This window comes from Juglans regia, chromosome 15 (genome assembly GCF_001411555.2).
Source record: "Juglans regia cultivar Chandler chromosome 15, Walnut 2.0, whole genome shotgun sequence".
In the NCBI taxonomy this organism is placed as follows: domain Eukaryota; kingdom Viridiplantae; phylum Streptophyta; class Magnoliopsida; order Fagales; family Juglandaceae; genus Juglans; species Juglans regia.
This window is the reverse complement of record NC_049915.1, coordinates 17,620,959-17,633,018: the sequence shown is the minus strand read 5'-3', so window position 1 is coordinate 17,633,018 and position 12,060 is coordinate 17,620,959. Positions and strand designations below refer to the sequence as shown.

Genomic DNA, 12,060 nt, shown 5'->3' with positions numbered 1-12,060 from the left:
AAAAAAAAAAAACTCAAACCAAAAGAGCATCCGAAAATACAAAAGAAGGCCGCTACAAGAAAAATAAATATTTATGAAAAGTTATTTATAATGAAAATGACCATTTATGACGAGAATAGACTCATTTTAATAGAAAATAATCATTTACGTAGAAAATAACTAGCAACAAATAAACAGTTTTCTTATAGCATCTTTTTTTTTGTAAGTTGAAATTCTATAACTGACAAGATCATTTGAATAGTAAGTTTCAGATGACCAAGTAGCATTAATATTCATTTTTTTAATTTCTAGTACTGTTGAACAATGTTCCTTCTTATGGTGTTGATTTTATTGAGGTCCTTATCAAGGACCTAGTCATGTATCGGTGCCAAAATGTATGAGAAAGTCAATCTAGATCAGTTAGAAAAAATCAAAAAGCAAAAAACTATATCTTCCTAGCACATGCATGGTCTGTTTTTGGTATACCTATATATCAGAAATCATCATGAGATTTATCTTTCATCAATATTGCAAGCTAGGGACCTATATACTTTATATACAACTCATTCAATATAACAACAACGTAGACCTCAAAAGCTATGCACAGTACTTGTCTTGTCTTGATCATTCTCTCTTGTTCCCTTCTCCGAAATTAAAAGAAAATTACCACATAAATTTATAGGCCCCCCTAGCTGTTCTCTTTAAGATGGCTGGCTATATATGACTTTGACTGCAGAAATCTTGAAGCTGGCCGGCCGGTCTGCCCCAATTTCTATTGCATTACAAACCTTTTTCAGTAGAAAATTACCACAAAAGGTTATAGTACTGTGCATGCCCCTCGTCATAGCTTTAAGATGCATGGCTTTGATTTGATTGCAGAAATCAGCCTTTGAAGCAGGGCTAGCTAGCTAGCTGCCTCAATTTCTGTTGCATTACAAACTTTTTCAGAAGAAAATCACCACAAAACATTGTAGGGCCCCTCTTTAAGATGGCTATATATGACTTTGATTACAGAAAGGGTGCATGGAAGCTAGCTGGGCTGCATATTTGAGTTAGAAAATAGTCTTCGTCCGCTGGTCAAAACTCTCAAACAGCAGCTGATCATGTGTATAGAAACCGCAGACTATTAAATTTGGTTTCTTTTACCCTTTCCTCTCCTTTGACGGTTGGATCTGTATTTTCAAACCTTTCAGCGGTCAATGTTCAAACTCTCCCTACTACTTAGCAAACTCTCTCTCTCTCTCTCTCTCTCTACATATATCTATCTATATATAGTTTTGAACTTTTCTCCTGAGATATTGTCTATCTTAATTAATTCAGAGGTTTGAACATTGAACTTGGAACAGTACCGTCTGTGAAACCCTCAAAGCTATATATATATATATATATTTGTATGTAAAGCTCTCATAAAGCAGCTTACAGGTTCCATATAGTTTCATTGCCAAAAAGGAAAAGAACAAGTACATATCTCTTCTCCTTTATTCTTGTTGGTGTTTTAGAAGTTTTGTACAAATGCCTTTAGGTTGGAGGAGGAGAAGTAAAGCCAGCCATGACGGCAAAAAGCATCCGGGAAATTCGGACATGGAGCTCGTGATCCCGAATCATTTCCAATGCCCGATATCCCTTGACTTGATGAAAGATCCCGTCACGTTGTCTTCTGGGATTACATATGATCGCGAAAGCATCGAAACCTGGCTTGAAGCGGGGAACTTTACGTGCCCGGTCACGAAGCAGATGCTGAAGAGTTTTGATCGGATTCCTAACCATGCGCTTACGAAAATGATCCAAGATTGGTGCGTGGAGAAGGAAAAATATGGAGTTCAACGCATCCCTACACCGAGAATTCCAGTAGCGCCGGTTGAGGTCTCGGAGATTCTTTTCGGAGTTACAGAGTCAGCACGACGGTTGGATCAATACAGGTGCTTAGAATTGGTGCAGAAAATTCAGAAATGGGGTGCAGAGAGTGAACGTAACAGGCGATGCATCGTTGCAAATGGAGCGGCTGCTGTACTGGCTGCTGCATTTGATACATTTGCAAATGAATCCATTGAGAGAAATGCAACGGTTTTGGAAGACATATTGTCTGCACTGAATTGGATGTTTCCAGTTGATACGGAAGCCCAGAAATCCTTGGGATCTCGAGCTTCTTTAGGTTGCATGGTCTGGTTTTTGAGCTGCAGAGATCTTTCGCCAAAGGAAAACTCCCTATCAGTATTGAAAGAGCTTCTTGCTTGTGATCAACAGCTTGTGGAAAAGGTATCAAGCATTGAGGGAGTGAATGAAATACTAATTGAACTCGTTAGGAAGCAAATCTGTCCAACCATTACAAAAGCTTCAATCATGGTAATTTTCTATTTGGTTTCTTCTTCTTTCTCTTCCAGTGAGAAGATCAAGTTAACATTTGTTAAGATGGGTCTGGTTTCTTTAATGCTGGAGATTCTTGTCGATTCGGAGAAAAGCATAGGCGAAAGGGCTTTGGGTGTTTTTGACGGACTTTGTTGCTGCAAAGAAGGGAGAGAAGAGGCTCAAAGTAATGCCTTGACAATACCAGTCTTGGTGAAGAAAATCTTGAGGTTATCAGATTTGGCCACTGAGTATTCCATTTCTGCTATTTTGAAGCTCTGCAAATATGGAAGCAGGCATGAAGCTGAAAGAGTACTTTTGGTGGAGGCTCTTCAAGTTGGTGCCTTTCAGAAGCTTTTGTTAGTGATTCAGGTTGGTTGTGGTGATGAGACAAAGGAGAAAGCAACTGAGCTTATGAAACTGTTGAATCCTTACAGGGTTGCTGGGTTTGAATGCATTGAGACTACGGATTTCAAAAATCTCAAAAGGTCATTTTGAGATTGTGAAGATATATAAACTAATTCTTTGTTAACTTTTCATATTTTCTGATGAATATATATCCAGTTTACTATTCGACTCTGTGTAATTAGTAATTTTTCTTTTCTTTTTGTGGATCGATCCACGATCATGTAACCAAAGTGCAAACATGCCATGCAGAAGCAGCGCATGCATGCAGTAGATAGGGTTTAATTTAATCTGATTTCACAGAAAGCATAACTTGATCTGATGCTGTTAGTTTTTTCCTCTTATATTAGATGCCAACATTGGAAATTAGTGACAGATATTGCATATACAGCCACGGTACAGTTTCTTATCCATTCTCTAAGTAGATCGAAGATAAGAAGTCGTTAAAATGCATGCTTCCCGGCCTGCATAATAGATCTATCAGCTGCAAACTAAAAACCCAAGAAAATAGTAAGAAACTTAAAATTTATGACAGGGCATCTTTTTTGGGGGCTGGAATCAAAGTTAATTGAAAAATGAATGTGGGTTAGACTTTTGGAAAATGAAAGAACAGGTAACAATATTGCAGAAAACTCTTTGGTTGATCACAGATGTTTATATATTTCCTCCATTGCATCCACCATGTACACCAGTACACGATGATGATATGGACATGGATATTATTATCATGAAAGTGATACGAAACTGATTGATGGGAGTTAAAGTGATAAAGCAGTACTGATTGATTGGAGTTGCTAACATATGTATTAAGGGGGAGGCCTTATGAGACATGCATTGAATTTGAGCCCTCTGGGAAAGACAACATGAACACAGAACACCCACTTGATTTGAACTCAATCATAAGCCGATCGAAACTGCTGATCATGAATATTTTTTAGGTGTGTGTTTATTTGTGCAGTTTGATTGGAAGCTCAGACATTAATTATTTGAGTTCCAAACTCCTTGTAATGTGTGTCTGTCATGGTATGGTGTGATGGATCTTTCCTATCTCCATCCATCAATCATCACACGCCATATTTCACATCAAAGGTTAAAGGGCAATGAAGGGTTACCAAGATTTGTGGATGATAATTAAGCATATATCCATTAGAATTCTGCTCTGATCGTTATTTACAAAATGTACAATTAGAGATCATGTTCTTTTCGATGCAAAAGATGGCTGAATCTTCAAGAAAACAAGCATTAATATTCTCTTTTTCCCCTTTTGTTAGGAATAGAAAACAAGCGTGATGAAGGCTATATTGGTGTTGGCTCTCAACCATCAATATATTATAAAAATATTGGTCACTATTTACTATCCTACACTCTACATTCTATAAAAAATACTCCTACGCTATATGAAAAATATCCACACGTCCTATAAAAAAAAACTATAGATATAGAGTATAAGAGTAAATAGTGACCTATACATAGCATTCCTCGTTTAAGAAATATCTCATAATTTTTTAAGTCCTCAAATTTCAAAAGATATTTACGTTATTTTCATCACAAGGTCGACGTACAACGGCTTGACATATTATATAAGTAGTAGCGGCGTACGTATTTGGCTTTAGAGACACGAAAATTAAGCTGTATTTTATCAGAGGATAAAAGAAGCAAATGTCTAGCAAAGTACATAATTTAATTAAAAAAATACGCAAAATTTACATATCTAAAATTCTATCTAATATTAATATTTTTTTTTTACCAAACCAAGAAGGACGCAATTTTTTATGCAATCCAACTGAGGGAAAGTTCATGTATTGTGGCTTAAAGTTCAACGGGAAACGATGTCCTAAAATTCACTGTTTTCAAGTATCACACTCGAAAAAATGAGTGAAAAAAAAAAAAAACAGAAGGCAAATTATAAGCATATGCTGAGGCCGACAGAAAAGGAAGGAGGAGGAAGAAGAAGAGATCATATATCAGAGGGATCAGAAGCCTCTTTTGGGGGGGATTTCTCATGATGGGATTGTTGTTTGGGGGGAGAGAAAAAGGGTGAAGGAGACGCGCGCATTTGCATGTTGCGACTGTCACATGAGCTTGTTGGATCCCCCATCGATTTCAATCTATAAATCAGCATGATTTCAAGTGGAAATTAAGAAGCTGGCATACTTTCTTCTGGTAAGAGAAAAAGGTTACATACCCAGAAAAAGGAGAGAAAAGATCAAATGGATGTTAATTATAATTTGGTGGTTAGAACTTAATTATCGAAGAAAAAAAAACACTGATGATTTTGTTCTCAAACCCATATATATATCTTCAGTAGTACTGTCATTGTTTGTAGAACTATACAGGGCACCTTTTTCAAAAGCAGTTCCAAAAGATACTGTGATTTTGTTGGCTAGTTGTCACCATAATCCTACCCTTATTACTTGATTGTTATTCGCCCACGTTTCTAAGCTGATTGCCTTTCAGATTCAAGTACATGTTCATCTGAAATTATATGAGAGCTGCTGCTGCTCGATCATTTCCTATTTCCTGGATGGTTTGTCTTTTTATTTATTATTTGCTTTGCATTTGTGTGATACTCCATATGATATATGATATATGATATGATATGGGTCACATTGTTTAGAAATGAGAAGTTTTTACTCTTTATAAGGTTCTAATGGAGCTCCAATTATATCATTGACTAGTCCTTTTGGAGTATAGGTCATGTGGTTTGGGCCTTTCATTGGGTCGTTACAAATGGTATCAAAGCCTATCCCAACCAGAAATGAGGGACTTGAGCCGTGCCACCTACAATAGACAGACCCGACAAGAAAGTCGGAAATTTAGGGGGGTAGATTGTGATACCCCATATGATATATGATATGGATAAGGGTAAGCGGTGTATGAGATCCCACATTGCTTGGGAATGATAAGTTTTTACTCTTTATAAAGTTCTAATGGGCTCCAATTGTATCATTGACTAATCCTTTTGGAGTATAGGCCATGTGGTTTGGGTCTTTCGTTGGGGCGTTACAATTTGTTTTATTAAAATGTTTATTGAGATTCTTCTTGCATGCCCACCATTTTACTTAAGAATATCTTAAAACTATTTTATAAAGCAGTCAATTAATATGATCATAGGAATAAGATTTCATCAGATATTATACAATATTTTCTTCATTTGAGTTCCAAATTTTACAAACCATCATCTTTTTCCCCTTGAGTAATGATAGGAATAAGATGTTTATTGTCTATCATTTTTCAGCTTGTACTTATTATTTATTTTAGAGAAAATCTTCAGACCGGTGACTCCTATAATGATAGAATATCGAAGACTAATAGGAAAACGACACGTAGCAAGCGCACATCTACTCCCCCTCCCCCTCTCTCTTTGCTCTCTCATTAATCCGACTCGTTTCTCTCATGACCTCCCCCTCTCTGCCCTCGATCTCTCTATCTCTCTTTGCCCTCTCTGGATCCAGAGAAAACTTTGGATGAACTTTGAGCATTCAAATGCACACCGCACGCCGGTGGAGGAGCAACCTTTTCGGCGCAACCCAAACCATCGCACCATACCCTGCAAGTTCTGCAAATCACATGGAACAAAAATACAACTCTTTTGTAGGCAATTATACAAGTTATCTTTTGTAGGCGATTACTCCAATCTGATCTGTCCAAAGAGGAACTGATCTTGCATCTGTCTTGTGCTGGGTCCAAATACAAATTTTTGTTTTCGTGTATCTGTCATGTCCTCGCAAATCCATAAAGAAGTTGTCCAATGAATAAATTTGAGATGAGTTTTTGAAGCTGGGTCCAAATACAAATTTTTGTTTTCTCTTTTATAAGCAAGAAGATGAGGGAAAATGACCCCCAGATCAAGCAAAGGCAAGGTAAACAACCCATCTTTCTTCTATAGGTGATTACTCTAATCTGACCAACCCATCTTTCTTCTACCATTTATTTCAATCTGACCAAAACTGAACATGGTCCAGCACAGATGCTGGCATCTTTTAAATGCTCAAAGTCAAAATAAAACCAGAAATCTTTGTCTTCATCATCTTGATTCGATGAACTGTAAATTGAAGGGAAGGGAGAGTCGAGAGAGAGAGAGGCATTTCTGAAATCGTAGAGAGAGAGAGAGAGTCGAAGTAGAGAGAGAGAACTCAAGTTTCTGAAATAAAATCGTAGAGAGAGAGACAGTCGAAGTAGAGAGAGAGAGAGAGAGATGCCTTTCTGAATTTTGAGAGAAATCAGGAACGAAGGAGAGAGAGAAGCTTACCCGTATGCGTCCCGACATTAACATGCCATGGAAGGCTTACATGTCACAACATAATTGGTCTCCGATAAACTCAAGTTATAGGTGACTCCTGTCTGAAACGTTCCTCTTTATTTTAATATATCACTTTTTCTTTTTTGTCATCAACTATTTACTTTTGTGGTTTTTTTTTTTTCTTTTGCTTGAATCTTGTGCCCAACCCAAAGGGAAATGCTTGATCACACCAAGAATTAAAAAAAAATTAAAAACTGATGTAACTTAATATGATATAATAATCATAATAAATTATTAAACATATTTTTTTTTATAAAATAGATATGACTTATCACATTAAGTCAAATGAGAAAGGATGTGTATAAGCCTCAAATAGATAAGTTACACACAAGCCTTCGTAAAAAGTAAACCCCACCTTAAAAAAATGTAAAAAACAAAAAAAATATTTTTTATTAATGGAACCCAAGTTTTTACAAAAAGACTTGTATAAAACTTATCTATTTGAAGTTTGTACCTAGCATTATTCAAATCAAATTACTTTCTAAACTTTCTATTATAAAATCTCTTTTCAAACCAAACACTAGTCAATTTGCAAATAGCAGCAGAGTCAAGTAGCTTCTGAACCAGTCTAGTACACTTGGATATGGGGCCGCTATATCCAATGCTATTTCAATTTTCAATTCCTTTACCCGCTCAAAAGCCTATCTTTTTCTTGAGGGAGAGGATTAAAGGTTTCAATGCACAATGCATCTTCTCGACACCATTGTTTAACAAAACTTGATAGGGCATCAACCACACAAAGGCCTCAAACTTGATCTGAAATTAGAAAACTTGTGGTATAACTAAGTTCCCAAAAGCTCAAGTGGGTGGACAATTGGTTTTCGATGCAAAGAAACAAAACCAAAACAATTTCATGTCTTCGTATGGAAAAACAAAAAACGAGCAGCAGCTTCGAGTCACATAAAGAGCATGCCACAAGCACAGATGGCTGCAATTGGACGTGCATGAAGTTCATGGCACGACAGCAAAGATTAGAAGCAATGTCGGTTGTTCAAACAGTGTTGAGTAAAATAAACAGTGTCGACTCCCACTAATTGGATACAAGGGCATGGATAAGAAAGCTACTGTTCCTTGTATCTCTTCTCCACTTCCTCCAAGCTCTGGATCTCCTTGTGATACTTGCAAATGCGGTACATAGACCTGCACACCCATTCAAAAGACATTTAAAACTATTGAAAACAACTAAGCGTAGACTCCTAAATAAAGCATCCAAATAACAAGGATAATGGATTACTGGAAATTACCAATAGAGAAGTATTGATGCAGCACACAGAACGCCATTCCTTTGAGCTTTGTAGATCTGCACAACATAGGTCCAAGGTAAGCATATGAAAGGCTGCAGAAGTACAAATTATCCGTACTTGAGCTAGTTTATGCCATGGGAAACCTGGGAATGGAGATGGCCTGCGCATCGGTTATGCAATCACATTAGAGCTAACTGTAGTCTATTTACTAATGCTTATTCAATCACACATTTTGAACCCTTGTCAATCATTGTGTGGATCCTATGAAAAGAATTAATTTCCATTTGGTTCTGTTTGGTTCAGTTTTTGCATGGGAATCAATAGTAAGATCTTAATTTTGCCAGGCACAAGACTCAGGTGATTGTTTCTTAAAAATATCCAGTCTTGAATGCATCTAAAATGTATTTTTCTATTTAAGGCAATTAAGCGAAACAACAAGTACAGTATGCAACAAAGGAATTAAAGTTCGGAAATAACTTTGTTGAAAAGAATCCGTCCAAATCCCCTACCACTGCATCTTGTCTTTTTCTCCCCTCTTAATCCCACCATGCTCCCTCACTCCCTCTATCAAAAATAGAGTGGTAGTATATTCTCAAATTGGAGAATACCTTTCTCATCCCATTATTCCAATACCAGGCCCTTCGCCATCCCCAAAAATACACAGCATGTAAAAAAGACAGAGAAGGCATAAAACCTTTCGAATTGATACTGCAGGTTTACAGACACCCCCATTTTCTTTTATAGGTAATAGAACTTATTTATCTACACTGGGAGGTTTGGATTGTAAGTTCAGTTGAGATAAGAGTTGAAAGTTGAATAAAATATTATTAGAATATAATTTTTTAATATAATTTTTGTTTTGGGATTTGAAAAAGTTGAATTGTTTATTATATTTTGTTTGAAAGTTTGGGAAAGTTGTAATGATTAGATGAGACAAGTTGAGATGTTTTTTTAATCCAAACAAGATGAGATGAGTTAAGATGGTTTTTGAATCCAAACAAGGCTAAAGAATGAGTTAAAGGTGCATCCAAACCCTGAATTAATATTAGAGAATTAAAAAACGCCAACGATCTTATAGCATAAAGAATGAACCACACTCAGCAGAACAGATAATAATCAGAACTTGATGGCTAAATTTGTAACACCCCAGAGTCCCACATTGAGAATATGAATATAAGGGTAGTCATGGGTACTGAATCCACACTAGCTTAGGTGAAACTGGATCTTAGAAGTGATCCCAGAGAAGCTTCAAATTGGCTAGTGCTTTCCCCTAGACAAAGAGCCTTCAATCAGGCATCACTTTTCAGTGAAATGGATAAACATCCTTCATTAAGTACAGAAAGATGTAGCTGTAAAAAATCAATTCAGGCTCTTCAGGTCGTAAACGTTTAAAAAAAATCATAATAATATGCATTTCGGTTTCTGTCAGCCCATACAAAAGAGTAGCTTTAATACCATTGTATAATTAGATTCACAAGGCAACAGGGCATCTGCTTCAACTAGCTTCTCCAAAACTAGAGCATCTTTCAGTGTGTGCTTTGACTATCAATTCTTTTACCAAGACATCGATCATCCCAGTTATAAAAAATGGAATTTTGGGGCTGTCATAAATATTAGGGTTCCAGGGAAATTTTAAACCAAAGACAACCTTCGATGAAATCTAAATAAATCCACAAACAAGATAGCAGTGCCAATTTGGAATTGCTAAAGCAACTTCCAATACATTCCACAGAGAATCCCACATCAGAAGAACTAGCCTCCTCTTTTGTGCGTGTGCCTGTGTTGGGTTTTGTTAAAATATCTAGTAATACATCTCTAATCACAATTAGAGTCATATAAATAACAAGTGTCTCGTCCAAATTCCAAAGTCTTAGATGCTTATAAAATTAAAATAATTAGCTCAAGGAAAAAAAAGGTACAAGAACACGAAATGTCGAAAGCAAACGAATTATCTATTTTTCCAAAATATAGAAACACAGAATTTAATAAATAAACGATATAATCAACTTTGAAAATAAACGGAAAATAAAAGCAGAAAAAGGGAAAGAAAATCTTACAGATTTCTCATAGCGATCTCTCTCAGCAGCAGTGCAGATCTCAGACGTGCACATCAAGCGATGTTCGTTCTTCCAATAAATATCTGCAAATAATCAAGAAACGCTAAACTCCAGATCTTCAGAAAATATTTCGAAATCCATTTTCCTAATCACCCATTTGTTCACCGAGAAAGTACCAAAACAGAAAAAAACAAAGTCAATTCTCCAATTGTCTCGTCAGCAAACCAGAGAAAACCCTCTTATTAGCTTCTGAATGGCCACAAAAGGCGCAAACCCGTTATAAGACCCGAGATTCTCATTCATTTGACCCTTGTTTTCTTAGCAAAGGATTAAAAACAAACCCGAGATTAAAGAAAAAACAAAGCAAGAAGGGGAGAGAGAGAAGGGAAACATACCCAACAGCTGGAATCCTGCGAAGGGGACGATGAAGAGGGCAGGTTGCAGAATAAGAGAAATCAAAGAGACCAGACGATTCTTGACGACCTTGGGTGAAGGCAAGGTCAATAAAACGGCTATGGCGGCCTCTGCTGCCACAATGTACGTCAATATCATCCACTGCAACGCCATTTTCCCCTCTGCTCTTCTTCTTCTCTCTTCTTCTTCGGTATTGGATCAATGGATTGCAGATGCTACTTGCGAGGCTTAATGACCAAGGTAAAACGACCGGAAAGTGCTTCTATGGGTTTCCAAGGTGATGTTAGTTTGGCGAGTGTGGCTTTCTTAACCGTTAGATTTTAGAAAACTGAAATGATTTGTACGGGCCCTATTGGGTATAAACTCTTCACTTTTATTTTATTGAAAAAATCTTCTTTACAACTTAGCTTGTTTGGATTCGCAAGTCATCTCAGTTCATCTCAACTCATCTCAACTCATCTCACTATTATTCATTACTATTCAGTAACTTTAATTCATAAATCTCACTATTATTCACAACTCATCTCATTACTATTCACAATCCATCTCAACTCATCTCAAATCATCTCAAGTCATCTTCGAATCCAAACATCTCCAGAAGTCTCAGCACACTCAACGTGGGTTAAAAAAAAAAAATTATGTGAAGTGTGTGGAGAGTGCAATGTACAGTGAGTAGCATTTCTCTATTTTATTTTATTTTTTGGAATTATTCAACCTCGAAATCGGATAGTTTGGACATGATATATTATAATTTTAAATTAGTTAAATAAAATATTATTAGAATATTATTTTTAATATTTTTATTATTTTAAAATTTAAAAAAATTAAATTATTTATTATATTTTGTATAAAAATTAAAAAAATTTATAATAATAAGATGAGATGAGATTAATTAAAAATATTTCTGTATCCAAATAGAAATTGTTAAGAAAATTTGAATATTAATTTTTAGAGGAATCATATCATCACTTGAGTTTTGATTTAACTCCTAAGGTTGATAAACTCTTTCATTTATTTTCTTCACTTGTTTTCCCATTTAAAGTTTAATATAACTTAAATAAAATTAATTGCAAAAAATTAAGTCTCGTTTTCTCAACTCTTCTCATCTTATCTCATCTAATCATTACAAATTTTTTAAAATTTCATACAAAATAAAATAAACAATTCAACTTTTTCAATTTCAAAACAATAATAATATTAAAAAAATATTTTAACAATATTTTATTCAATTTTTATCTCAACTCATCTCGTCTTATATACGAAAACAAACTAGGAGTGAAGAGAATTTAATTACTTGACCACCTTCAAAAGGGAA

The 12,060-nt window shown here is 35.7% G+C and overlaps 2 protein-coding genes across 2 annotated transcripts; one reads left to right on the top strand and one right to left on the bottom strand.

Annotated features, from left to right (window-relative positions):
• Positions 1-1,426: 1,426 nt before the first annotated feature.
• On the top strand, positions 1,427-2,821 carry LOC108993112 (U-box domain-containing protein 21-like). Its single transcript, XM_018967880.2, has one exon. It carries the CDS (start codon positions 1,492-1,494, stop codon positions 2,818-2,820), a length of 1,329 nt encoding a protein of 442 aa, XP_018823425.1. The 5' UTR covers positions 1,427-1,491; the 3' UTR covers position 2,821.
• Positions 2,822-7,771: 4,950 nt separating this feature from the next.
• On the bottom strand, positions 7,772-11,070 carry LOC108993249. Its single transcript, XM_018968100.2, has 4 exons — positions 10,727-11,070; positions 10,332-10,414; positions 8,275-8,330; positions 7,772-8,170 (listed from the first exon to the last, which is right to left on the bottom strand). The coding sequence occupies exons 1-4, from the start codon at positions 10,896-10,898 to the stop codon at positions 8,092-8,094; spliced, it is 390 nt and encodes a 129-aa protein (XP_018823645.1). The 5' UTR covers positions 10,899-11,070; the 3' UTR covers positions 7,772-8,091.
• Positions 11,071-12,060: the final 990 nt, after the last annotated feature.